Consider the following 25,135-nt stretch of genomic DNA (forward strand, 5'->3'; position numbering starts at 1 on the left):
GACACAAACCACTCCTGTTGCAAGCAGCTTAGAAAAGCACCACTTTATAGGCAGTGCCTGGCAACGAGCATGACAACAGCCCAGAGGGAAACACAACTGCCCTCAAGACCCTGGCCCTGTGCCCCAGCCTTGGCCAGCGTCACCCTCCTGGGGATGACAATAAACAAAGGAAGCGCCTGTTACTCGTGATGGCTGCTGGCTTCCAGGTGCCAGGGTGCCGGCCACTGAAGAGCAGCCGGTGGAGGCTGCAGCCGGCTTTACGCTCTGGCAGGTGGGGGCAGCAGGTCAGGCCCGGGCCCCTTGCTAGTGTGCAACCCCCGGGAGCTGGGGCAGCTGTTGGGGAGAATGCTCCAAAGAAGAAATAGACTTTGGGAGTAAGAAAAGCCAGGAGGTTGGTGCTGAGTCACCCTGTGAGGCCAGGACCATGGCAGCAGCTGCTCCCACGGAGCCGCAGACGCCGGCTGCCAGCCCACGCGTGGGGACGAAGCGGAGGCGGCGGCGGAAGAGACACTATGGCCCTGCGCGCTGGCACCGCACAGCCCCTGGCCCGGCTCTCTGAACAGTTACGTGGTCAGGGGCAGCCCCTGCAAGGAGGGGACAAGGCCTGTCCTGGCAGGCACTACCCCGTAGGCGCTCGGAGACGGGCGACCCATGGAGACAGCCCCCAGGGAGCCCGGTGCTCCGGGGCCTCTGCAGGAACGACAGGGGACCCAACGCTCAGTCACCGTCCTAGTGCTCTCAGGAGCATCCTCCAGCACAGCCCTCCGGTGCAGAATCCAGCCCCGCTGGGGCGAGCAGCACTGGCCCACGGGCCAGAAGTGCAGGGAGAAGCCTCCTGCAGCCATCTGGGGGGGCTGCAGCTCCTCCTCACAATGGGGCCGGCTCTTCTAGTGCCGCTGAAATGCAAAGGACAGAGCTCGGAATCAGGTGGGCACCATCCCCATAGCACCCGGGGGTGGGATGACTGGCAGTGTCCTGGGGCACGAGGCCAGCTGTCAGGCCTCCCGCTGCCCCGTGGCAGCACTCTGTGGGTAGGCGGCGCTGAGGGGCGGCTGTTGCTTCTGCAGCGTCTCCTGGGGAGGAAGGGACTGTGACCCCAGGGGTTGCACCCCCCACACAGGGGAAGTTGCAGGAGGGAAGGGCCTGGTTTCTGCAGTGCTGCCCCTGTCGTGTGCCCACATGAAACCTCCTCCCGACTCTAGGATCTGCCCGGTCCATGGTACAGGGAAGAGACGGGAGCAAGGGCTGGGCTGCAGGTAGCTGTAGTGCAGGAGGGACCTGGGAGAGCCCCTGCCAGGGCACAAATGAGGGCAGGGACAGGCCCAGGCCTTGGCCGCTGTCAGCGGCAGGGCACATTGGGCTCCCCTCCAGGCCGACCTAGCTCTCTCCCCCATGCTCCAGCCCCGGAAGGGCTGGGTGCACCGTGGCAGCTCCTGCCCACACAGCGATGCTGCCTTTAGCAGGGCAGGGGAACCACAAACCAGCGGTAGGTAACTGTCCAACCCACAGCGAGGGAACCGGCAGCCAGAAGAGCACCTCAGACCATCCCCATCCCGGCAGCTTCAATTACCCCTCCCTCTCCCTCCAACTGTGGCTGTTTTTGGCTCCATAATCATGGCTGGCAGCTTCCCGTGAGCCTCACCCTGGCCAGCCCACTGCTTGCTGAGGCACAAGAGCCTCAGACCTCCCAGGCTCTGTCCTGCCTGCGTCCTGGGGCTGGCTGGCAGGCGCTGGCAGGGCAGGGGTGTAGCGGTCACAGCATGCAGTGAGAAGGGGGGCCCACTCAGTGGAACCAGCGGAAGTGAACCAGAGCCCCTCACGGGTTCCTCCGGCCTCAGAGTGGATGGCAGGGGAAAAGGAGAGGGACTCCCAGCTCTTGGGGGCTTCCATGACCTGTCTGGGATGTCCCATCACTCTACCCAGCTACACAGGACGTGGGTGGTAGCAGCAGCTGCAGGTGCCAGGAAAACCCCAGAGAAGTAAAAATGGGAGAGGCCAAGTCATGAGACCACGAGGTCCTGTGATCACAGCATGAGCAGCAGAGCCTGGGCAGCCCCCACCCCTGTGCACTGCAGGGACATGGGCAGGCCTGCAGCTTTGGCGAGCTGAGCCGAGCAGTGCTCTGCCCACAATGCCTGGCCCTCTGCTCCCAGCAAGAACTGCACTCACGTTTTACAGCCAGCAGCGTGTTCCCGTGGCAGCAGGCGACTGAGGTCACCACGTAGGGGTGCGTCTCCTCCAGCTGCACCGGCCGGGGCATCCTGGTCTCCTCGTCCTTCCTTCCCAGGCGGCCCCTGGCTCCCTTTCCCCAGGTGTAGACCTCTCCATCTGCAAAGGACAGGTCTGTGCTGCAGCCCCAGCTCTCCCCATCTCCCACTGGGGCACTGCAGCTGCCCGAGCAGCCCCAAGAAGCCAAGCTTAACATGCCTGCATCCAAGCCACAGGCAAAGGCTCCCTGGGTCTGCTGCAGTGCCTGCCTCCAACTCACCTGCTCCAATGGCCACAGTGAAGGCATCGCCGCAGGCGACCATGGTGACCTTCACGGCTTGAAGCCCCACAACCGGGTAGGGCACACGACTGCTGCGGCAGGTGCCGGTGCCAAGCTGCCCATGCTGGTTGCTGCCAAAGGTGTAACACAGCCCGGAAGCTGCCAACAGAAATGGAGGAGTCAGGGGCTGGCTGTCACCTCATTGTGGGGCCCTCGCTGCTGCACCAGCCAGCCCTAACCCACCAGCTGGGACTGAGGTACAAGGGGCCCAGGGCTCACTGGGTCCCAGTCCTTCCTGGGGGACTATCTGGGTTCCAGACGAGGTATTGGAAAGAGCCTGTGCCCTGCCTGCCCAGCCGTGCCTCCCACCATGCCAGGGCTCCTCAAGCCACCCCCCGGCTGCCCTTACCTGTGACTGCGGCTGAGTGCGCCGTGCCAATGTCAGCACACACCATCGGCTCATGGAGCAAGGGAGCAGAGCGGATGCAAGTGAGGGCAGGGGCCTCTTCCACCTGGTTCTCCTGAGAAGGCTCCTCCTCAGCCGTGATGCAGTCCAGGCCCAGCTTGTTGAACCTGCGGGAGACGACCGTGATCTGGGACTGGCTGACCCCCACAGTGCCGGCACTGCTGGGGCCATGGCCGTGACGGTGCTGGGGCTGCTGGAGTTCTGCCAGGGAGGCTGAAATGATGCCTTTTCTGAGCTCCCTCCAGGCACGTGGTCACAGCAGGACACCGGGTTAGAGGGGCCCTGGGCCACTGCACAGTCCAACACTGGGGCACAGGGAGGGGCCTGAACAACTTACCGGTTGCTCCCACAAGCAAGGATGTGGCCACTGATGGTCAGGACCATGGAGGCATCAATGCCGCAGATGACTCCCTGCGCCTCGTGCTCCGACGGGACTGGTACCTGCTGTGGGGAATTGTGGGACTCCAGCGTCCCCAGCCCCAGCCGACCTGGCAAAACACGGGCCAGAGAAGCTGCACGGTGCCCAAGGAAACCCTGGGTGACTGGAGGAGCCCTGGTTGGGAGGGTGCAGCGGGGCAGGGCCCAGCTGCAGGGGGTTCTCAGCTGCTTCAATCCCCACCAGATACACCAGCAGCTTCTTCTCCGTGGGGAGCATGCAGGAGGACAAGCGATGACCCCTGGCCACATGCAGCAGTAGCGGTTCCAGCCTTTTACCATTATCCCCCCGGCCCCAGGCAAACACTTCCCGCTCGTTGGAGACAGCCAGGACATGTGATGCGCCACAAGCCACCTGCACGATCTCGTAGCCCAGCAGTGCCTCCACGATCTTGGGCTGGGGGGAGGGGAGAGAGCCACGTTAGGCAGTTAGCGAAGAGCTCCTGGCCCTGGAACTCGTCCGCCTCCCCAAGTAGCCTGGCAGTGCAGATGTACGGGGGAGAGGACAGCAGTGGGCAGACACCCAGCAGCACAACAGCTAGGAGAGGGCGAAACGATGGGGCAAGCCCGACCCTGGGATGAGTGCCAGGGACTGTCTGTGCCCGCTCTGAGCCGACACAACTAGGGCTGATTAAGGCCTCGTTGGAGACAGCCGTCCCCATCCCCCACCCCAACAGGGCCAGGGGCCAGCTTGTCAGCTGTTAGCTAGACCTCCCTGGAGGCTGAGGACCAGATGGAGAGCCCCCCTCCGCCCCTCCCCTGCTGTGACCCAGACTCAGACCTGACACCTCCCTTCCTCGCCCTCTCAGTAGAAAGCACCATTTGCCTATACACAGCCCCAGCCATCGAGCCCTTGTTCTAGAAGGAAATGGGCATGCCCCTCGGAGAGAGGGTCAGGGGGACACCCTGGAGAGGATCTTGTGAAGGAGCCCCTGGCTGGATCTCTGGGGCTGTCACCACCCTGGGAAGAGGGCAGGGGAGCAGCGTGTAGCTGGGCTGGGGGGCGGGACAGCGCCAGTGCGGGGTGCCGGTTGGGACACATGGCTCTTCCTCACATACTGGCCCCTTTTGACAAACAAGTTTCTCTGTGAACCGCAGCAGCTGCCGGCCTGAGACTGAGACAGCCAGGTGTGTAGGGGAGGCCAGGCAGAGGCTGGGCACCAGCCAAGAGCAACCACAAGGCAGCTCCTGACTTCCCCCGCCCTGTGCTCAAAGGCAGCATTGTGCAGTGGGGGGAGAGAGGCAGGCAGCCCCCAGCAGCAGCAGGGCCAGGCTGGGGGAAGGGCCAGGGCCTGCTTCTAGAGCAGGCAGCAGCTGCAGGGTGCTGCATGTGGGCTTGGCCAGAATGAGCTGCCACACGCGAGGGACCCAGCATTTCCCCTCCGCCCCAGTCCCCACCCCACACACCTGAGTCACGTCTGTGAAGTTCCCATGGCCTAAACAGCCATTGCTGCCACTGCCAAATGTCATGATGATCCCTCTGTCTGGGGGAGCAGAGCATAGCCCCTCAGTACCAAGAACCATGTGCTGGGAAGCATGCAGCGCAGGCTGGCAAGCATGGACCTCAGCCCCAGGGAAGGCTGCTGAGCCAGGCTGCAAGCAACACATTGGTGCCCAGGGCCAGTTGCTCTAGAGCTGCCCCAAAGCCTGGCTCCACTTCTGGGCTCAGGACTCAGGCAGCCACAGATGGGCTGTGACAATGACTGACACAGATGGGGTGGTGGATGGGAAGGCGCTGAGATAACATTATTCCAGCTGTGTACGCAAGAGCTGCTAATCCCACAGTCTGCAAAGGTGCTAAACACACAGGCCTATTCATTTAGCAGCTCCCTCCACCTCTGCGCAGGAGCCGCAGGAAGCCCTGAGCAGAGACAGGACAAACACATGCAGCCAGTTTGCCCCTGCAAGTCTCTCACATATCCCCACCCCCAGCAGAACTACAAACACGCAGTGCCCTGGGGCCAGCAGAAGGATTTGTGCAAACATCGTGCATTCCTGACTGGTGTCACGGGGCAGGCAGCTTGGAGAAAAACCAGGGGTTTGAGACCCGCGGGGGCTCCCAAAGCCCACCCCAAATGGGTCCCTTGCTGCAGTGCTGGCCCCAGTTTGCTCCTGGGGAGAAGCTCTCCCCGCCTCAAGGCCTTGGGGATCAAGGTGGGGAGGGCACTGCCATGATGTACCCTTTCTGCCCCGGTCACTTGGATGCCTCAAGCCACACAGAGTGCAAGGTGAGAAGGAGCCTCGCTCCAAGCATTCCAGGACAGGCATGGGCTCAGTGTGCGGGAAGTCTGGAGCCAGTGTGCAGCTGTCGCCTTTCGGGCCTTAGCTGGCTGGCGGGTGGTCTCCACATGCAGCTGATCTCTGTCCCTTGTTGCACGTTGAGACACGTCACTGAGTGGGGGCAGCTACTGCCAGCTCTGGGGCATACCTGTGAGGCAGGCGGAGAAGAGGTCACCGCAGGACACATGTTTGATGGTCACTCCTGACTGGCCTTCCAGGAAGCGAGACACAAACTGTGGCTGGAGCTGTTCCACGGCCCCTGGCAGTGAGGGCCCTCCAGCTGCGCCCATAGGGGGAGCCTGGCAGAAGGCCACAGGGAGGTCAGAGGCACGGGCCTTGCAGCAGGCCCGGAATGGGGGAGTGAGTGGAGGGTACACTGGATTCCCATGGCCCCTGCAGATCTGCCCCACTCACCTCCCACATGACCAGCCTGCCCGACTTTGTGACACCGGCCTTCTGGGTCCTCCCTGCTGACACCTGCACCACCTCTGTACTCAGCATGGGCAGCCGGAGCGGGGTGCTGATCCCGCTGCCCCAGGCATAGACAGATGACAGGGGAAGGGGGATTCCGGTCCTGGAAGAGCCGCTGCGAGCACCTAGCGCGTCACACACAAGACTGTCAGCCCTCCCCACCTCAGCCTGTAAAGTGGGGGCCCAAGGGCTGCACTACAGGGCTGGGTCTCAGTACCTCTGCCAGAGGGTTACTAGGGGCACAGGACAGCTCTGCCATCCGGTGCTGTCAGGGGAGAGGATGGGGACGGAGAATGAGAGCACGGTTTGGTCAGGGGGACTGAGCGGCATCGGCAGCCCTTGCTGTTCATGGGCCAGTGCCTGCAGGACAGCTCTGTGCTACCATGTTGCATCCCCATGACTCTTCTGACTGACCCTTGGGCTGTGCGAGTTGGAGCAGTAGGGAATGCAGGCTCTGGGGGACAGGGGTAGAGAGCCTTGGGGTGGGGTAAGACTGGAGCTACAATGCCTTACTGCTCCCTGCAGCCCCCACAGCATGGTCCTTCCAAACCAAGTCCTGCTGAATACACTGCACTGGTCTCACCCCTGAGCCTTGCACTGGTCACTCGTCTGCCTGCCCGGCTGTGGGTCACTGATGGCACTGGAGCCACGGGCTTCTCAGGCCTGTCAAACAAAGGCACGGCTTCATCCTGCTAGTACAGGGAACCACCCAAGCCCCAAGCCGCCCTGCTGCAAAGTGAGGGGGACCAGGGACATGGCCCTGTGGGTGCCAGCAGAGGTGCAGCAGAAGATGCCATGCGTGTCCTGGGGCTGGTCATGTGCTAGGCCCTTCAAGCCTGACTGCCTGGCTCAGCCAGTACCATGGTGCCCAGGGCAACTGCTCTGAAAGCAGGGGAGTACGTGCACAGTGTTAATGACTGGCTGCACCTGCCCTCCCCCTCAACCCCAGGCTCCATATGCAGCAATGCACCAGACACCAGGAGGATGAAGGGGAAGTGGGTCAACCCCCAGCTCTCAGTCTCCTCCCCACCCTGAGTGGCTGGAGGGAAGCCCCTTGCCAGTGCAGAGCTGTCTGCTCAGGGCCTGCATGCAAGGGCTAGCAGCATGGTAGCTGCGAGTGACCCTGCCCCTGGTGAGCTGCGGCAGCCTCCCTTGCCTGACTGACTCCCATCCCAGCAGCACCACTTGCCTCTTCATTTTGACACTGCCCACGTCGGTGTAGAGGTTCAGGAGTGGGCGGATGCAGAGGGCCTGGGCCATGATCTCGTTCAGAGGGGGCCGTCTGGAGGGGTCCAGGTGGAGCATGCTGAGGATGAGCTGCCGCAGGTCTGGGCTGTACTGATCGGAGACAGGCGCGAATGTCCCGCTCATGATCTTCAGTACCAAGGCGGGAAGGTTCTGGAGGGCAGGAAAGGGACACGTGGATGGCAAACCCTGGGGCCTGGAGGTGACAGGAGCAAGGCTAGGCCCAGAGCAGCAGGGCCATGCCTTTTGGCACACATACCACCACTCAGCCCCACACCCTCCATGACTGCCACCCCAACCCCCTTCCCCTGCCTCATCTCCTACTCTACCTTTTGCTCCCTGGCCTGTCTGCTGCTGTGCTCCCCCCTGCCGCATGCCATACAGCAGCTTCCCACCCCAGCCTGGGGCACAGCCTCCCCCTCCCACAAGCAGATCACAGTCTGATCAGACGAAGTTCCCCATGCCATGAAGAGGAGGTTTCCCTGCTCTGAGCATCACCCCAGCCCTTGGCCTTACTGCAGCTTCAAAGGCCCTCTTGAGACTGGCGAGTTCATAAAGCACGCAGCCCAGGGCCCAGATATCGCTCTTCTGGTTGTACGGTTTCCCTTCGCACAGCTCTGGAGAGATGTAGCATGGAGTCCCCACAACCTGGAAGGGGAGAGACCTGTATCATGGCACCGCAGGGCTCATGGAACAGAGCCACGCGCTTCCAATGGGAACATGGAGGGGCTGGGACAGGCCATAGCACCCTTGGCAGCAAGTGCTGCTCAGGACTGTGCCACCACAAGGCCTGCCTGCTGCCAGGCAGAGATGGCCTCCTGCTGCCCCTCTGATCCTGCGGCAATGAGCCTGGCATAAACCATCTGGACAGATTAGGTTAGATTAGACAGGGAATGGTACCAAAGCCTCATGCAGAGAGATTAGAGAGATACAGTGGGCCAGCAGGGCCTCCAGGAGGACTGCAGGCACTTCCAGCAGCTAATGGATCAGGCAGGCGGGAAAAGTGCCTGTGACACTCCCCCCCCGGGTGACACCATCTGCTGTCCCCTGCCCCCCCACATCGACTCCCAGGCCTTTGTCACCCCTCTGGGATGCTGAGCTACGGTGCAACCAGCCTGAAGCCCCACCTCACAGCACAGGGCGGATGTCACACCAGCCCTCTGCTCAGCTTCCTCCAAGGCCTGCCTGAGAACACAGTCCTGACTCCCACAGGGACCGCCCCAAAGCCCTCTCTTACCGCAGCATGCTTCCTCAACTTCCCTCCTCTACCAGTGCCAGGCAGCATATGCACCTAACAGCAACCTGCTCCCACACCGACCTCTCCCTGCCAGGCAACGCTCCCTTGGAGAGGGAGACAAGAGAAGGAAACCACACGACAGCTGCAGTTCACGCGTGGCTGGAAGTTGCTGGGAGGCCCAGGTGAGGACAGAGGCAAAAGAGCTGCGATCGACTAGGACAGAGCGCTCTTCACTGATGCAAGAAAATGGGACCTCAGTGAGTCGGGGAGCCAGACACCTGGCGTGTACGCTATCGACCCCTGATGGCAGCAACTAACATAGGCGGATCTAAGTTTCCAGAGAGGAGTGTGGGCCTGAGAAACAGGACCGCTTAGATGGAAAGACCCCGGGACCGGCCTGGGCGTGCACCCACCGTGTAGGCTTTGCTTTTGCTGCTCAGGATTTTGGAGATGCCGAAGTCCCCGACCTTAACGATCATGCGGTGCTCATCCAGTAGGATGTTCTGCGTCTTGAGGTCGCGGTGTAGGATTTGCTTGGTGTGTACGTGGTGCAGGGCCAGCAGGATCTGCACGAAGAAGTGCAGAATGGTGTCTTCATCCAACAGCGAGCTGCCCCGTTTGTGGATGAACTCTGCCAGCGTGCCCCCTGCAATGGAGCACAAAGAGCAGGCGGCTCAGTAGGGCTGGGCTGGCCCTAGGCCAGAGGCAATAGGACACAGTAGCAGCATCATAAATGCATGGGGCTTGCAGCCTCCGGATACAAGGCGCGAATTCCAGCTCTGCTCCTGGCTCATGCCAAAGGCAGCCCCCAGGCAGGCCAGGTGTGAAGGGACACATGCTCACTTGGGCAGCGGAGTCAGAGGCAGCCGGCTGTGATCCCTGCCCCAAGGAGCCCTGACTATGGATACCAGCATGCCTCCTCGCTTGCCCGAGAGGTGGGCAGGCATGAGCAGATCTCTACTGATTGCTTGGACCTACAGTCCAAGCGCGTCCAAAGTTACGTGCAACCGTGGACCGCACTGCATGCTCTCCACCGTGCCAGCGACTACTATGAAAGCAACAGAGCCCGGTAGGCACGACGCAGAAACCACCATGGAGGTTCGTGTTAGCGTACTGCCTGCAGCAGCTAGAGGAAGACTGCAAAAACCACATGAAATCTCAGCTGCTGAACGAGACGAGCCTGTTCTGCTGTGGGAGGCTCTCGTCATCGAGCAAACTCATGTGGCGTTTGGAGGGGCCCCATGGGGAGCCCAGGTTTCATGCCGCGGGTCTGCAAACCCTGCTAGAAGCAGTGTCGATTTGGAGGCTTTGCACTTGCTTGAACAGGCTCCTTCCCGGCTGCAGCGAAACCGGCCGGAAACAGAAGCGAAACCAAGAGCACCTAAATGAGAAGCAGGAGGTAGCGGAGCAGAGAGCAGCGAAACCTCTTCCTGACCCTGGAAAACCCGCCTCACGGCGTGCAGCATGCTTGTCGCACCTCGAGCAAAACCCTCCACGACAGGTGGGGCCGCGCCGGGTCCTGGGCACGGGGGGCCGCACCTGGCGCGTACTCCATGGCGATCATGAGGGCCTTGTCCTCCAGGAAGTTCTCGTAGTACTCGATGACGTTGGGGTGGCTCAGCAGCTTGAGCACCTGGCACTCGTTCTGCGCCGCCAGCCGCTCGTCCTTGCTCATCTGCTCCACCGGGATCTGCTTGATGATCACCAGCTTCTGGTCGGCCTTGCGCAGGCACAGGTGCACGATCCTGCAGGCGGTGCGGGAGGGGGCTGCAGCCGCCGCACGTGCCCCAGTGCATGGCGGGGCACGAGGTGCGGCGCGGCCAGTGGGTACAGCTCGTGCCAGCCAGCCAGCCAGCCTCCCTTCCCCTTCCCCCTCCCCCTCGGCCTCCCATCCCCCGGGAGTTGCCCGCCCCAGTGTCCCCGGGCAGGGGTGGAGGTGCTGACCCGAAGGCCCCCCTCCCCACCACACGGATCCGCTCATATTTCTCCATGGCGGCCCAGGGCCCCGTCTCCATGGAGACACTTCCGGGAGGCGCTACGGCGGCCGCGGGCGGACAGGCCGGGCCGTCCCGCGACCGCGCCAAGCTGGCAGGCGGCTCCCCGGCCCCAGCCCGGCCTCCAGAGCGGGGGGAGTTCATGTGCAACCCGCCTAGCGCCCTGCAGCCGCCGCGAACGCTGCCAAGGCAAGCTCCGGGGCCCTGGGGCCGGCCTGTGCCCCGCTGCCCCGGGCTGGGGGCGCCGATCGCCCCCGGGGGGAGGTGCACAGGAGGAGGAAGCTGGCGGGCGGCCCGGCTGGGACCCCGGAGGCCCGGGGCTGGGCTGCCAGGCAGGTGCGACTGGTTTTGGGGCACGTCTGGGGGCCGGGACGCGGAGCCCGGCGCAACCGCGCAAAGGACGGCGCAGAGCTGGGGCGCAGCGCCGTGCACCCGCGCAGGAGACCGGCCACCGCTCCGTGCCTCGGATGAGCCGCGCGGGCCCCGCCTGCCCCCTGCCGGCGGACCCAGCCGGAGCAGGGGCGGAGCCAGGGCGTGGGGGCGGCGCCACTGAGCGAAGGGAGGGTTGTGGGCAGAGCCGAGGCGCAGGGGCGGGGCCAGGCGCGCGGCGGGCGGAGCCAATGAGCGAGGCGGCTGCAGGCGGGGAAGGAGGCTGTGGGCGGGGCCGAGGCGCGGGGGCGGGGCGGGGCGGGCGTCGGCGGCGCACGTGGGCCGGGCCGGGGGCGGGGGCCGAGGCCGGAGCCGGAGCCGGAGCCGGCGTAGCGGCAGGGTCGGGCATGGCCCCGGGCTGGGGCTGGGGCTCGAGCTCGGGCTGGGGCTCGGCCGCGCTGGTGCTGGGCTCGGCGCTGCTGTTCCGCGCGCTGCAGCGGGCGCTCGGCCGCCTGCCGCTGCCCGCCCACGTGCGCGGCGACCGGACGCGGACCTGGCGCTGGCGCAACCTGCTCGTGTCGTTCGCGCACTCGGTGCTGAGCGGGCCCTGGGCCGTGCTGGCGTGAGTGCCCCCCGCCCCGGCCGCCGCCCGGTGCCCCGGCGCCGCTCACCCGCCCTGTCCCCGCAGCGTGCTGCAGGCCCCCGAGATGCTGACGGACATCGAGCGGCCCTGGTCCGCCTCGGGCCACGTCCTCGTCTGCTTCTCCGCAGGTAGGGCTGGGCCGGCGGGCGGGCGGGCGGGCGGGCCGGGGGGCCGTGCCCGGGCCGGCCTCGCCTCGCCTCACCTCACCTCCCTGCCCCCGCAGCCTACTTCATCCACGACTCGCTGGACATCGTGCTGAGCCGCCAGGCCCGCGCCTCCTGGGAGTACCTGGTGCACCACGCCATGGCAAGTACCCGCCCCGCCTGCCTCGCTCGCGCCCGGGCCCGGGGGTCGCGCTGCCCGCCCCTGCCCCAGCCTCCCCTGTCGCCCCCAGGCCATCTCCGCCTTCCTGTCGGGCACCTTCCAGCGCCGGTTCCTGGGCGCCGGGCTGCTGTCGCTCTTCGTGGAGGTGAGCAACATCTTCCTGACCATCCGCATGCTGCTGAAGCTCAGCAACGTCCCGGCGCCCGTGCTGTACCGCGTCAACAAGTACGTCAACCTGGTGATGTACTTCCTCTTCCGCCTGGCGCCCCAGGCCTACCTGAGCTGGTGCTTCCTGCGCCACGTGGAGCAGCGCGGCCTGGGTGCCTTCCTCACCGTCAACCTCTGCCTGCTCAACGTCATGATCCTCACGTACTTCTCCCGCCTGCTGCGCTCCGACTTCTTCCCGCACTGGCGCAAGTGCCCCGGGGCGGGCGGGGAGAAGAAGTTCCTCACGGAGTGAGCGCGGCCGGGGCCGGCCGGGGGCTCGCACACGTGTCCGCACCGACGTGCCTTGGGGCCGGGGCAGCCGCGGGCCCTGCCCCACGCGCCCGCCGGGCTCCCTGCGGCGCTGGGCGGGCGCGGAGGGCCTGTATCCCGGGGCTGGGGGAAGGGGGTCTCCTGCACCCGGGCGTGTTGCACACATTAAACACGGTTGTTCACCGCTCCTGCGGCAGCTCCCGTGTGTCCTTTCCCGGGGCGGTCACTGAGCCAGCGTGGCGGGGAGGGCACTGGCGGGGGGGTGGCCGGGGCAGGACTCTGCCCGTCTGCTTCTGCGCTCCAGCCCTGTTAGCAGGGCACGCGGCCTTCACCGAGGGCCTGCCCCTCACTTTGCCGCCTGCGCGTCCCAAGGACCTGCCTCTGGAGCGGTCTCTCCCTGCAGTCCTCCCTCGGGCCCGTCTCCCAGCCCCATGCTGACCTGCCCTGGACAGTGGCCCCTGTAGGGGTCCTGGTCCTGGGGCATGGAGCAGCCCCAGCTCACGCCATGGCTGGGCTGGGTGTGGTTGGCTCTTAGGGCAGCCGGGGCCAAGCAGCAGAGCTGAGAAACCAGTTCAGCAGCTGCCACCTCCTGCCCATCCACCCCCAGCAGCAAGGTGCCTGTATCAGGTTCAGCTCCAGGCAAAAGCCTGGGGGCTTCCTGTGCACTCACCCCCTTCCCTGAGGCTTGAGCCCAGCCAGGTGCCCCAGCCTGACCCGCGTGCCCGCCCGCTGCTGATCCAGGTGGGCCCGGCCAGAGCACTTGTAGCCACGAGCTCCTGAGGGCCGAGCTGCTCTGGGCATGCGGTCACTGCCCCGGGGGACATGCGCTTTGGGTAGCTCACCTGGGTCCATACGGGTGCTCTGGGCCCCTGGCCCTGGGTGAGCCAGAGGGGCTTCTTGGAACAACTCGGGGCTCCCCTGGGGAGGGTGAGACCACTGGGCTGACCTAGATGGGTCCCAGGGTGCGCCTGCCCCTGGCATCTGCAGGCTGCGGGGAGTGAGGGCTGGCCGTGTGGGGGAGGGGGTGGCCCTGGCAGCAGGGCTGGGAGAGCCTCGGCTGCTCCACGTGCATGGCGGGTTCCCAAAGCACTGACAGAGGCAGCTTTGTGCACTCTCTACCTGCTCCGCTGCCCGGCCTGGCAGGGCCCCATGAAGGGGGGCCCTCGTTCGCTAGCTGGGCATGGAGGAAGGCGTCTGGCTGTCTGAGAGGCAGGTGGAGGTGTGAGCTGCCTATCTCCACCTTGCCCTCCGCCTGGAGCCTCTTGCCCTGCTCCTGTGAGCCCGGCTGGGAGCGGTGGCAGGAGGCCAGGGGGTCAGGGGCAGAGCGCCGTGCAGTCACATGCTCTGCCCAGCCACCGGAGCAGGCACCACTTCCTTTGTGCACACATCCTCCTGCACAATGCAGCTCCGCGGGCTCCTTCCCTGCGAGGCTGCGGCCAGCATGCCAAGTGGGCAGAGCAGCATGGGGCAGCCTGGGAGCTTGTTGCACCAGGCTCTGGGCACAGCCAGCAAGTGCAGCACCCTGCCACTGCCCTGAGAGCAGGGGGCTCCCCGGGTGCCTCCCTTCCACCGGCTCCCAGCTGCATGGCCCCCTTGGTACCAGCGCTCTGCCAGGGCCACGACAGCTGGGCCCAGCTCAAGCTAAGCCATACACACCAGGATGCTGCCTTGGGTCAGCAGCTCCTGCCCCAGCCCTTCAACGTCTGCTGCTCAGCCCCAGGAGAGCTGCTCAAACAGGCCCGGGCCAGGACCACAGCCCCTGCATGCCCAGCTGCGGGGGCATGGATGGGAGGAGCCGCACACCCACCCCCTTTCCCAAGGGCAGCTGCTGGATCAGCAGGAACAGCCCACAGGGGGTTCCAGCCAGGGCTGCAGTTCCCCTGGCGAAAGAGAAGTGGTAGCTGAGGCCTCGCCCAGGGCTGGGATGAGCACGCACAGGTCCTGGAGCTCCTCCACTCCCAGCCTTATCCTTCATGTAATGGGGGCAAGTCTCACAGCAGGATCTTGCTCCCTGAAGCAATCTGGCATGTGAGGGAAGATCCCAGGGTACCTGCCCCCTGCCCACAGACAGGACACTGTGGTGTGCAGTGCCTGCACCTGCACGCTTGGCACCAGGGCCAACCCTGGGAGCTTCTGACAGCTGCAGAGCAAACGCAGTCCGCGGAGGCATGTCTGGACAGGCGTCACACAGGACGCTTCTTACTCAGGAATGGTTACTGCCTGGAGGTCCTCAGGCACTGGCTGCCAGGAAAGCAGCCCCAAAGACACGCAGCTCATCTGCAGCAGGACAGTTTCAGAAGCCCGCCTGGCAGCCTGGGACCCCCTGGAGAAGCACAGCATCCAACTGCTAGGGCATGGGGGCAAGTCTTCTTGTGAAGGCTGCCATGGAGCTGGCCCCAGCTTACAGGGAAGTCAAGCCTTCCACAGCTGCATGCTTGCACTGGCCAGTAGCCCTTGGGATCCACCTCCTGTTCACGCTCTTGAAGAAGCTGGCTTCAAATAAGGAGATCTGTGAATCCCTAACCCTAAACCCCTGCTGCCTGCTAGCAACAGGAGCTGGGCTGACAGCTGCCTGCACACAGGCCTGGGGCCCAACTGGGGGCCTGTGCTAGCACATTGCCCTGAACTTCAGTGAAGTTGGGCCCTGCCTGGGGAGAACAGAGGTGCCCCAGCCCACTGGCTTGCTCACTCGGGCATGGCATCTCCCATAACACATGAGCTTTAAAAGGCTCCAAGATCTTCCTTCTACTTCTGCTTGCACCTGATGAGGAGCCACTGGCCCCAGCAGAAGCATCGCAATGAACTGCCGTTCTGCAAAGATCCCTCACCCAGCACGCTGTGGCCAGATGAGGGCAGCAACAGCCGGCCAAGGTGTCAGAGCAGCCCAGTGAAGTGCCCTCACGCAGATTTTGAGGGGGGTCTGGCTGAGACTAAGGGTTAGGTGGGAACAGCATCGCAGTTCTGCTAACTTAAATCTTTCCCCTCCCAAAAAGAGAGATCACCCTGCCTTTCACAGCTTCAGCTCATAGTCAGAATAACACAGTAGTATTATTACAAATGAATGGATGTTGGGAAACCCAGCCAGGCAAAGACTGGAGCAGAAGAAACAGCCAAACGCAGGACAGGTAGGGCAGAAATAGCAGCCACACAAGGCCCCTGCCTGGGAGACCTGGAAGGGGCTGGCAACTTCGCCCACAGGCACCACTTCTCCAGGCTGGTGCCATCACTTCCCCGCAGAGCAGCTCCTGCAACCCCCCCAGGCAGCAGCCCCTTCTGCCTCCCCTGACCCAGCTTTGGGGCAATACTCTTTGCCACCGTGCCTGCACATCTCCCCTGATCCCTCTGCGATTTGGCTTCACCGCACTGAAACAGCCCAGGTACCAGCCTGCCCTCCACCCCGGGGCCTCTGCTGCGAGTTGAGGTCGCTCAGTCATGAGGCAAGAGCCTGCCTGTGGTTTTCCAGAGTTTATTAGCTACTCTGTACCGCTCTTGGTGGGCGCCGCTTAGATGATTCCAATCTAAAAGGAAGCAGAAGGGGTGACATTAGTGCGTTGCCTGGGCACAACGGGCCCCCACGTACCTCCCCAGAAAAGTTCAAGCCCTGGGCAAACAGCCTTCCTCTATGGCATCCCAGGTGCCCCCAGGCATACCATTGCTACCCTCACAGAGCACCTCCCTACGCAAACATCCCATGATGCTCAGCCTCCAGCTACTCAAGTATGTTGCATCCACTCCTCTCCATCTCGCCCTACGCAGCCAGAGGGGCATGGCCCCGTCTCCCTGGCGCTATACGTACAGCTTCTCCCTTTGCAAGAAGCACAAGATTCCCACGCCCTCCTGGCGAACCTCTGGGCTTTATGTTTCAGAGTTTGCTGGAAGTTACTTGAGCATCGTTCCCTTTCTCTAAGGAAAGCTAGAGAGACAGGCTGGTCCTTGCCAGCAGTGCTACGCAGCAGTTATTAGAAGGGCAAGCAAGTTACTCCTCCAGCTGCAAGTGCTGGGAAAATTTAGACAAGCAAGGGGTGGTTATACACCATGGGGCCTGGGCCCCACTGCCCTCCTCACCAAGGCCCCTGGATTGCAAGTGGTCAGAGCCCCAGATCCCCCTGCACGGGTAGGCCTGTGGTGTGCGTGAACTCCAGTTTTGCTGGGTATCATTACTTCAATCCAGGGAAACATCCAAGTGAATTAACTCTTACAACTCTGCCCAGTGACGAAGGCTGCCCAAAGCCTGTCAGAAACCCAGCTCAAGGAAGCACGTCGGCCACTCCCTTCATGCAAAAATTGCTTCTCTGCCACGGGCCACTGCAGACCCCATGTCACCACCAAACCGTGCAACAACTGCAACCAAGGGCAGGACAGAAAACAGCGTCATCCTCACCTTGTTGGCTACATCCAGCGCGTCATAGTCTGGAGCAAGACGAACATAAGCCTTCTTCTCGCCGTCGGGCCTAGAACAGGGGAACAAGTGTCAGTGCCCAGAGCCACAGCTGTCCGTCTGGCTGTACCGCACTGCCTTGCGCATCAGTGGTTCCTTTGAGAGCATCACGGGACTCAGCTGTGATCTACTTTACATCACCTGCACAAGGAACAGCCCTTCGCTGCTGGTCACCCGCTCACCCCAGGTACTAGGGTCTGTGCACCCCAGATGCATTAAAGGGCTTCTTAAGCCCCCGCCTGGCCCACCCACCCCTCCCAGCCCTCACCCAGGCTCACGCACCGAATCAACGTGTTGACTTTGGCCACGTCGATGTCGTACAGCTTCTTGACGGCCTGCTTGATCTGGTGCTTGTTGGCTTTGACGTCAACGATGAAGACCAGCGTGTTGTTATCCTCGATCTTCTTCATGGCTGACTCCGTGGTCAGGGGGAACTTGATGATGGCATAGTGGTCAAGCCTGGGGGGGGGCCCACGGCAGAAACGCTGGTTAGAAAGGGCAGAGCACCCCCAGCCCTACAGGGCCCGCACCGTAACCCCAGCGGCTGGGGAGCTCAGGGTACATCAGTCGCTAAAGCTGCAATCACGAGCTCTCAGGCTTTGGTCGCGTGTAATCATCATCTGTACCCCCAGCATCCTGTGCCAAGACATTAATTTGAACACGGCTTCCGCTGCCCCCCTCTAAAGCAACACGGACATTGCACAATGACCCCCGCACGCCCCAAAAACCAGCATCAGGCTAGAGCCCCGGGTGGCCGCGAGGGACAGGGCGGAGGGGAGAGGCACTGGCGTGGCCGTACTTGTTCCTCCGCGGAGCGCTCTTCCGGGGGTACTTGGGCTGGCGCCGGAGCCGCAGGGTCTTGGGCCGGCGGAAGGTGGGAGATGTGCGGATCTTCTTCTTCTTGTGACTGTGGACGCCTTTCAAGACGGCCTTCTTGGCCTTCAGAGCCTTGGACTTCGCCTCGGTCTTGGCAGGGACGGCTGCCGGGGGCAGAGCGGGGTCAGGGATTGCATCGCCTCGCCCCCCATCCTGACCCCCACTCGCCGAGCCTGCCACGTGGGCCTGATCCTGGCCCCGATCCTGCCATGCGATCCTAATCCTCGGCCCAAACTCCCCGTGTGGGCCTGATCCTGGCTCCAACCGCCCGCCCCCATGTGGGCCCGATCCCGGCCCCAGCCCCAAATCCCCCCATGTGGGCCGGACCCCCACCCCAAGATGTCCTGATTCTGGCCCCAGCTCCAACCCCCCCACCCCGCGTGGGCCCGATCCCGGCTCCAAACCCGCCACGTGGGCCCGACCCTGGCCTCAGTCCCGCCACGTGGGCCCGATCGTGGCCCCAGCCGCAAACCCCTCCACATGGGCCCGACCCTGGCCCCAGCTCCACATCCCGCCCCCCCCGGGGGCCCGATGCTGCCATGCGGGCCCGCCGCGCGGAGACGCCGCTCCTCACCCTCCTTCTTGGCCTTCGGCGCCATCTTGGGGAAGGAGGAGAAAGGGACCGGCGCGGCGGCCTGGCACGGGCTTATGGCCGAGCCGATCTCGCGACAGGACGCGGGGCAGGGCCGCGAGGCGCGCGGGGGCCGCCGGGAGATGGAGTTCTCCGAGGGGGAGGCCGGAAGGCGGTGGAGCATGCGCAGAGCGGCGGGGGGGGGTCCGTGCGCCCTCTAGAGGCAACGTAGGGCGTTGCTGGGGCAGGGCTGCGGGCGCGGGGCAGCCCTGTGTCCTGCACCGAGCACCGTGTCCTGCCCAATGCTCATGCATGCGCCGTGTCCCGGGTGCGCCCGTGTCCTGCACCGAGCACCGTGTCCTGTCCAGTGCTCATGCATGCACCGTGTCCCGGGTGCGCCCGTGTCCTGCACCGAGCACCCTGTCCCGGTCGTGTCCTGCCCAATGCTCATGCATGTACCGTGTCCCGCACCGTGCACCGCGTCCGAGGCGTGCCCCGTGCCCCGCGCCAGGCAGTGTGCCGGGCCGTGCCCGTGCCCCGCGGCAGGAGCGGGAGGCGCGGGCAGGGCAGGGTGCCGGGGCTGAGCGCGGCGGCAGCGCGCCCGCGGGAGCGGAGCAGGGCCGGGGTGGAGGAGCGGGTCCGCCCCACCGGGGCCCGCAGCAGCGGCCGGCCCGGGGGGTCCGGGCGCCACGTGCGGCCCCGCTGGGATTTCCGGGGCTCGGGCCCGTGCCCCGCCGGCGCGTGCGGGCCGCCCCTTCCCCGCGCGGCCCCGCCCCGCCCCGCCCCCGCCCGCCCGCAGGAGCCCGGCGCCGGGCCGAGCCCGTGGGGCGGACGATGAGCGTGCTGGCCCCGGTGAGGCGGGACCGCGTCGTGGCCGAGCTGCCGCAGGTGAGCCGGCGGGCGCGGGCGGTGCGGGGCCCCTTGCGGGGCGGCGCCGGTGCTAGCGGCGGGCGCCCCTGCCCCTGCCCCTGCCCCTGCCCCGCTGCAGTGCTTCAGCACGGAGGCCGCCCTGCACCCGCGCGCCGCTTTCCACCCCGGCGTGACGAGCGCCTGCCAGGAGCAGCGGACCGGCACCGTGGGGTAGGCGGCGGAGCGGGCCGCGGCCGCGTCACGGAGCAGGAATGCGGGGGAGGGCGGCGGCGGCGGCGGCGGGGCCCGGATGGGCTGCGGCCCAGGGAGTCTCGGGGGCGCCTCCCTGGGCTGGCTCCTGGCAGGGGGGCGCCAGGCAGCCGTGAGACCCCCGCCGCAGCCACGTGGCAGCGGGCGGCTCTGCCGGCCAGCGCCGTGCCCCCGCCCGGGTGCCTGCAGCGGCCGTCCGGCCCGCGGGGGGAAGGGAGCGGGCGTGACCCGGGACAGGAGCGGCGGTGGACGTGCCCCCTCCGCCCGGCAGCTTCAAGATCTCCAAGATCATCGTGGTGGGAGACCTGTCGGTGGGCAAGACCTGCCTCATCAACCGGTGCGTGCGGCCTGGGCGGGCTCTGGGGTATCCGCGAGGCCTGCTTCCCCGGGAGGCCGTGCGGGGCTGGTGCCCGGGGCTGCCTTTGTCCCGACCCGGCAGCCCGGCGCCGGCTGAGCCCCCGCGCTCCGGCCCAGGTTCTGCAAGGACACCTTCGACAAGAACTACAAGGCCACCATCGGGGTGGACTTCGAGATGGAGCGCTTCGAGGTGCTGGGCGTCCCCTTCAGCCTGCAGCTGTGAGTACGGGCCCCCTCGCGCTCGCGCCCACGCCCGCACCCGCCTCGCTGACCCCTGCCCCTGTCCCCAGCTGGGACACGGCCGGCCAGGAGAGGTTCAAGTGCATCGCGTCCACCTACTACCGCGGCGCGCAAGGTGAGGGGCTGGGGCTGGGGCTGGGCGGGCGAGGACGCCCCCCCAGGCCCGGGCTCCTCTCACCCCCTCTCGCCCCCCCCAGCCATCGTCATCGTGTTCGACGTCAACAGCGTGGCGTCGCTGGAGCACACCAGGTACGGGGCGGGGGCTGGCGCCGCGGGCGGCTGTCCCCCCCGGGGCCGGCCGAGCTCAGCCGTGAGCTGGGCCCGCACGAGCCCCGCACCCAGCCGTGGCTCCCCCCTCAGGCAGTGGCTGGCTGACGCCCTGAAGGAGAACGACCCCGCCAACGTCCTGCTCTTCCTGGTGGGCTCCAAGAAGGACCTGAGCGTGAGTGCGGGTCCCCCGAGCCAGCCCCGCGACGCCATCACCCCCTGCCCCTTTGCCCTTTGCCCCTGGCTGGGCGCGCGCCAGGCCTCCGCTCACGCCCGCACCCTCTGGCAGCCGCCCGCACGGTACAGCCTGGTGGAGAAGGACGCTCTCAAGGTGGCCCAGGAGATGCGGGCCGAGTACTGGGCCGTCTCCTCCCTCACGGGTGAGCTCTCAGCGCCGGGCGCGCGGGGGCCGGGGGAGCGGGGCGGCGCAGGGAGGCCGTCACCGAGCTGCGGCCCGCCGGCAGGCGAGAACGTGCGCGAGTTCTTCTTCCGCGTGGCGGCGCTGACCTTCGAGAGCAGCGTGCTGGCCGAGCTGGAGAGGAGCAGCGCCAGGAAGATCGGGGACGTCGTCCGTGAGTACCCCGGGCCCGGGCCCCCGCCCGCCGAACCCGGGGAGCAGCCCGCTGCTTGCGGCTCCTCTGGGCGCGCGCCCTCGTGGCCCCTGCAGCCGCCCGCACCTCCTGTCTCCTAGGCATCAGCAGCAACGACAGCGACTTGTACCTGAGCGCGCAGGGGAAGAGACCCAAGTGCTGCCGCTGACGGGCTGCGCCAGCCCCCGCAGCTCCGTGCCCCGGCCAGCGCGCGGTGGCCTGGGCACGGGGGCACGGCTGGCCCAGAGGAACACCGCCCCCAGGCTCGTGGGTCCTGTGCCCGCCCGGCCAGCACCGCCAGGCAGGCCGCGGCTCGGTGCCTGCTCCTGCCTGGCACGGACAGCTGCCCATACCCTCTGTGGCCTCTCCGCGTCCCCCTGCACTGCTCAGAGCGCGGGGAAAGGCTGCCCTGGCCTCTCCCATGGCTGCTGGGAAGCCCAGCCTGGGACCGCGGGCCAGGCTGAGCTGTGGGGTGCTTAGAAGGGCGGGGGCCGAAGCCCCTGGGCACAGCTCCAGCCTATTTCCTATGCAAATTAGCATGTCATTAGCAGGCTTCCTGGCTTCCTCTCTTAATAAAGTCTAAGCTTTTATTATTTAAAGACCAAGCTCCTACTGTGCGAGATGGGGAGGGGCAGGTGCCCCAGGCATGAAGTGCTGCCCGGATGGCTGGCATGGGACACCATCCCCAGGCACGCGGGGAGCCCTTGGGCGGGCAGACAGATGCAGGCAGGAGCTGCCCAGCGAGGTGGGCTATTCATGGAGGTCCACAAACCGGTGGTGCCACAGGAGCAGACGCCCCTGTGCCCGGTGCCGCTCCCGCGGGCGCATCTCCTGCCCTGGGCGGCTCCACGCGCCGGCCACGGGGCAGCACAGCCCCAGCACCCGGGGGGGGTGGCTCCTCTCAGGCAGTTGCGTTGGGTGGGCAGCAGGGATGGCATGGTCGGGGCGCCGTCGGCAGGGCCGGAGCAGCTCGGTGCTCCAGGCTGAGGCTCCCGTGCAGCCGGCCCCGGGTGCCGTCACACCAGGCTGTGCCTCAGCCCGAGGGCGCGGAACGACTCCAGCTCGTGCCGGTTGAACTGGGGCATCAGGTGGTCGGGGACGCAGTGCGAGCACTTGTACTGCGCCTGGATCCAGCGCCCGCCCTCGCTGTCCTCGATGCAGATGGCGGCCACGCCTGCGAGGAGGGGGCCGCGTTGGAGCCGGCCGCCCGCTCGGTGCCCAAGCCCCGAGAGGAGGGGCCCCGCCGGGCCTTCCTGCAGCCAGGCTGCTGCCCCTTACCGGCCGTCGGGACGCCGGTGCTGAGCCCGGGGCCAGGGGTCCCGGCCCCATCCTACCTGCGACGATGCCGCCCTGCTGCTCCACCAGCTGGATGGCTGCCTGCATGGTGCCCCCCGTCTCGATCCACTGATCCACCAGCAAGACGCGCGAGCCTGGGGAGGGGGCTCCATGTGCCAGGTGCCCCCGCGCCGGCCTGCCCGCCCCAGCCCCTCTCTGCCAGACTGTAGCCAAGGGCTGCGGGCCCCCGGGGATGGACGCAGCCCCTCTCCAGAGCCGCGGGGCTGGCTGCTACTCACCTGGGGTGATGGCGTCGGTCCTGACCTCCATCACTTTCTGGCGCGAGGAGTAGTCGGTGTAGGGGTGCGCGTAGGTCTCCACACACAGGTGCCCAGCTTTGCGGATGGCCAGGAAGCCCTTCTGCAGGGTGTTGGCGATGGCGGCGCCTGGACGGGAGAGCGCAGCGTCCGGGGACATGGGCATGGAGCGGGCAGCGGGGCCAGGGCAGATGGCCACAAGGACACTGCCCTGCCAGCCCCACGTAGCACCCTCCCCGGGGGAGCTGGGCCAAGGGGGCGAGGGGTTACCAAGGATGAATCCCATGGCGTCGATGCCAGCCACCAGGTCAATGGGGTCCTCCCAGAAGGGCTGCAGCAGGTCGGTGATGCAGTCCTGCAGGCCCTGGGGACGAGGCGGAGCTGCTGCGGGCTGGGCCAGAGCCACGCACGGGAGCCCCCCCGCCATGGGGCTCGGACCTGGTGCAGCAGCTGCCAGGCGAGCTGGGCCTGGCCTGTCCTGGCACAGCCTGTCCTACCCCCCGGCAGAGACCCCCTCCCGTGCCGGCACCCAGCCAGACCCCGGGGCCCTCTCCGCCCCGGGCCCTGCCCCGCTACCTGGTGGTTGCAGTAGAGCCGGGAGGGGTCGAGCCAGGCGTATCCGGGGCCCTTGATGTTGGGGGCCATGAGCGCCAGGTACCAGCCCTTGTCGCGGGTGTTGGGGATGCGCCACAGGTCCCTGGGCAGGAGGCGGCTGCTGGGAGAGCTGGGCTCAGGGGGTGCCGGCAGCAGGTGCCTCGCGCCCCTCTCCCGGCCGTGGGGGCAGCTTGTGCGGGGTGCCCACCGGCTGAGCCCCCTGGCTGGGAGCCACCAGCCTGACCCCCGGGGCACCTCCCCCGGGCCAGCCGGGCGCCTGGCCGAGCAGCTGCTGAAAGGCACACGGTGCTGGCCCCCTGGCAGGCCGAGCCACCCGGCACACGAACCGCCCGTGGCCGCGCTCCAGGGCAGGGTCCGCCAGCTCCTGGCTCCGGCCGACCAGTGCGGCCAGGCCCTCGGGCCCCCGCAGACACCGCCATGCTCACCGGTCACTGCCGGGGTCCCGGGGGCAGGCTCCCCGACTAGGCGGGGGCCTGGCTCCCCGCCTTACGGAGTCACGTGCCCAGCTCCTGCGTCCCGCCCTGGCCTAGGCCCCTGTTGCATTTCAGGCCTGCCCGCGCCCCGCGGCGCGGCTGGGAACGGCTCGTGTCGGCAGCTGCCAGGCTCAAGTGGGCACGTACCTGCCAGGCGGGTCCATGCCGTGCCCTCGCCGCGTTCAGCGATCGGGAAGGCAGGTCGAGCGCGCGGTCGCAGCGCAGAGCCGCTCCGTAACTGCATCCGGGAGAAGAGCAGCCTTCACGGACAGCAGCAGCTGGGATCGCAGCCCCAGCCCCCCCGGGCTCCCGGAGCCATTCACAATTCATTCGCCAGGGCACGGGCTGGGGGGAGGGACAGGACATCCTTCACCAGTCTGATGCGGGGGGCAGACGGGGCACCGGCTCGCCAAGGAGAGGGGCCGCCTGCCCCCCAGCCCTGTGGTCACTGCAGGGCACAGGGGCCGCCGGCGTGGCTGAGCCCCCCTGCCCGGGTCCAGGCCGCTGCGCTCACCTGGAGGTGGGGCGAGGCTCCAGCAGCTGCAGCCCCACCGGCCCCAGCCTGGGAGCCCTGGGCCGTGGCCTGGGAGCAGAGCGGAGCGGGGCCTGCCCTGGCATTTCCCTCCGCAGGGCAGGTGGCGGGGGCCACCTGCTCACGCTGGCCTGGGGCATGCAACAGGGAAGAGCAAGACAGCGTCAAGGCCCCTAGCTGCAGCCCAGCAAGGCCCTAAACGCCCCAGCAGCTCTGGGAGCTGGTCCCACGGCCCTGGGCGCAGCCGCGGGTGCGGCTCCTGGCCCCAGCCAGGCTGTGAGCGGGCCTGGTGCAGCTGTGCGCTGGGACCAGGGCCCGACGCGGGTCCGCCTGGGGGGGCGATGCCTGTCCCTGCAGGTGGGGCTGGGGGCTCTGCCCCCCACACAGCAGGGCCCGGCCCAACCTCCGTGCCCGGTGCACCTGAAAGGCTGCCATGGCCCCTGGGCAGGGGCAGACCAGGGCCCAGACCCCGGCATAGGGCTTTATGCCAGCCCCGGGGGGGGCAGACGGCAGGATGGAGGCACAGGGGCACCCCGCTTCTGGCACCGCCTTGCTTCCTGCCTGGCAGCTCAGCCGGGGCCCACCCAGACCGGGCACGGCCGTGACGCTGCCCCCGCTGCGGCTGGCGCTGGCGGGCCCGCGGAGCCGCCTGCCTGTCTCCGCAAGCCCGGGCAAGGCCGAGGCAGTCCCGGCGCTGCCCCCCACGTGGAGCCCCGCTGCCCGCGCCGTCTGCGCGGCCAGCTCCGCGGGGGCCTGGGGTGGTCCGGGCCCCGCAGCTCGGCCCGCGGAGCTGCGCCATGAGTCTGCATGGAGCAAGCCGGCGTGGGGGGTGGCAGGGAGAGGCGACATGCGGGCCAGGGTCAGCCCATCGGCCCAAAGGAGACGGGCGCTGGCCGCACATCGCCCAGGCGCGGGGGCCGGGCGCTGCTCCGTGCCGGGGCCTCAGCTCGGAGCAGCGGGTCCCGCGGCCAGCGCCCCACAGCTGCGCTTCCCCAGGGCCTCCGGGGTCGGGCTGCAGCGGGGGCGCTCTCGTGCC

General features: G+C 66.6%; 5 protein-coding genes and 2 non-coding genes across 13 annotated transcripts; 2 read left to right on the plus strand and 5 right to left on the minus strand.

Annotated features, from left to right (window-relative positions):
• Nucleotides 1-28: 28 nt before the first annotated feature.
• NEK8 (NIMA related kinase 8) lies at nucleotides 29-10,804 on the minus strand. Of its 2 annotated transcripts, XM_090025018.1 has the most exons (15): nucleotides 10,567-10,804; nucleotides 10,162-10,367; nucleotides 9,036-9,268; nucleotides 7,902-8,033; nucleotides 7,330-7,538; nucleotides 6,724-6,803; nucleotides 6,084-6,265; nucleotides 5,818-5,968; nucleotides 4,797-4,873; nucleotides 3,669-3,786; nucleotides 3,292-3,442; nucleotides 2,898-3,061; nucleotides 2,489-2,647; nucleotides 2,170-2,328; nucleotides 29-896 (listed from the first exon to the last, which is right to left on the minus strand). In XM_090025018.1, the coding sequence occupies exons 1-15, from the start codon at nucleotides 10,758-10,760 to the stop codon at nucleotides 868-870; spliced, it is 2,244 nt and encodes a 747-aa protein (XP_089881144.1). In that variant the 5' UTR covers nucleotides 10,761-10,804; the 3' UTR covers nucleotides 29-867. The 2 variants fall into 2 exon arrangements, with proteins under 2 accessions (XP_089881144.1, XP_089881145.1); XM_090025019.1 differs by lacking the exon at nucleotides 10,567-10,804 and having other exon boundaries at nucleotides 10,004-10,240.
• Nucleotides 10,805-10,975: 171 nt separating this feature from the next.
• On the plus strand, nucleotides 10,976-12,616 carry TLCD1 (TLC domain containing 1). Its single transcript, XM_090025024.1, has 4 exons — nucleotides 10,976-11,607; nucleotides 11,674-11,756; nucleotides 11,852-11,934; nucleotides 12,023-12,616. The coding sequence occupies exons 1-4, from the start codon at nucleotides 11,084-11,086 to the stop codon at nucleotides 12,410-12,412; spliced, it is 1,080 nt and encodes a 359-aa protein (XP_089881150.1). The 5' UTR covers nucleotides 10,976-11,083; the 3' UTR covers nucleotides 12,413-12,616.
• A 3,265-nt stretch (nucleotides 12,617-15,881) lies between these two features.
• RPL23A (ribosomal protein L23a) lies at nucleotides 15,882-18,476 on the minus strand. The gene is made up of 5 exons (XM_090026541.1): nucleotides 18,318-18,476; nucleotides 17,667-17,847; nucleotides 17,150-17,326; nucleotides 16,811-16,880; nucleotides 15,882-15,947 (listed from the first exon to the last, which is right to left on the minus strand). Exons 1-5 carry the CDS (start codon nucleotides 18,340-18,342, stop codon nucleotides 15,933-15,935), a joined length of 468 nt encoding a protein of 155 aa, XP_089882667.1. The 5' UTR covers nucleotides 18,343-18,476; the 3' UTR covers nucleotides 15,882-15,932.
• Nucleotides 16,949-17,014, minus strand: LOC149854345 (small nucleolar RNA SNORD42). Its single transcript, XR_016439074.1, has one exon. It is a non-coding gene; the product is annotated as a small nucleolar RNA SNORD42 (small nucleolar RNA).
• LOC149854346 (small nucleolar RNA Z17) lies at nucleotides 17,425-17,494 on the minus strand. The gene has a single exon (XR_016439078.1). It is a non-coding gene; the product is annotated as a small nucleolar RNA Z17 (small nucleolar RNA).
• Nucleotides 18,477-18,514: 38 nt separating the features above from the next.
• On the plus strand, nucleotides 18,515-21,459 carry RAB34 (RAB34, member RAS oncogene family). 4 transcript variants are annotated; one of them, XM_090026527.1, is made up of 10 exons: nucleotides 18,527-19,202; nucleotides 19,303-19,394; nucleotides 19,705-19,770; nucleotides 19,908-20,009; nucleotides 20,081-20,145; nucleotides 20,228-20,279; nucleotides 20,391-20,472; nucleotides 20,587-20,677; nucleotides 20,762-20,869; nucleotides 20,989-21,453. In XM_090026527.1, exons 1-10 carry the CDS (start codon nucleotides 18,627-18,629, stop codon nucleotides 21,054-21,056), a joined length of 1,302 nt encoding a protein of 433 aa, XP_089882653.1. In that variant the 5' UTR covers nucleotides 18,527-18,626; the 3' UTR covers nucleotides 21,057-21,453. The 4 variants fall into 4 exon arrangements, with proteins under 4 accessions (XP_089882655.1, XP_089882652.1, XP_089882656.1 ...); XM_090026526.1 differs by having other exon boundaries at nucleotides 18,520-19,202; nucleotides 20,762-21,457; XM_090026530.1 differs by lacking the exon at nucleotides 19,705-19,770 and having other exon boundaries at nucleotides 18,522-19,202; nucleotides 20,989-21,456.
• LOC149854348 (uncharacterized) lies at nucleotides 21,449-23,863 on the minus strand. Of its 3 annotated transcripts, none has more exons than XM_090026538.1 (6): nucleotides 23,715-23,863; nucleotides 23,056-23,191; nucleotides 22,750-22,843; nucleotides 22,462-22,608; nucleotides 22,222-22,317; nucleotides 21,449-22,061 (listed from the first exon to the last, which is right to left on the minus strand). In XM_090026538.1, exons 1-6 carry the CDS (start codon nucleotides 23,729-23,731, stop codon nucleotides 21,904-21,906), a joined length of 648 nt encoding a protein of 215 aa, XP_089882664.1. In that variant the 5' UTR covers nucleotides 23,732-23,863; the 3' UTR covers nucleotides 21,449-21,903. The 3 variants fall into 3 exon arrangements, with proteins under 3 accessions (XP_089882664.1, XP_089882662.1, XP_089882665.1); XM_090026536.1 differs by having other exon boundaries at nucleotides 23,056-23,194; nucleotides 23,715-23,848; XM_090026539.1 differs by lacking the exon at nucleotides 22,222-22,317 and having other exon boundaries at nucleotides 23,056-23,194; nucleotides 23,715-23,849.
• Nucleotides 23,864-25,135: the final 1,272 nt, after the last annotated feature.

Source organism: Crocodylus siamensis, chromosome 13 (assembly GCF_052110815.1).
Source record: "Crocodylus siamensis isolate JL-2025a chromosome 13, ASM5211081v1, whole genome shotgun sequence".
Taxonomy (NCBI): Eukaryota; Metazoa; Chordata; order Crocodylia; family Crocodylidae; genus Crocodylus; species Crocodylus siamensis.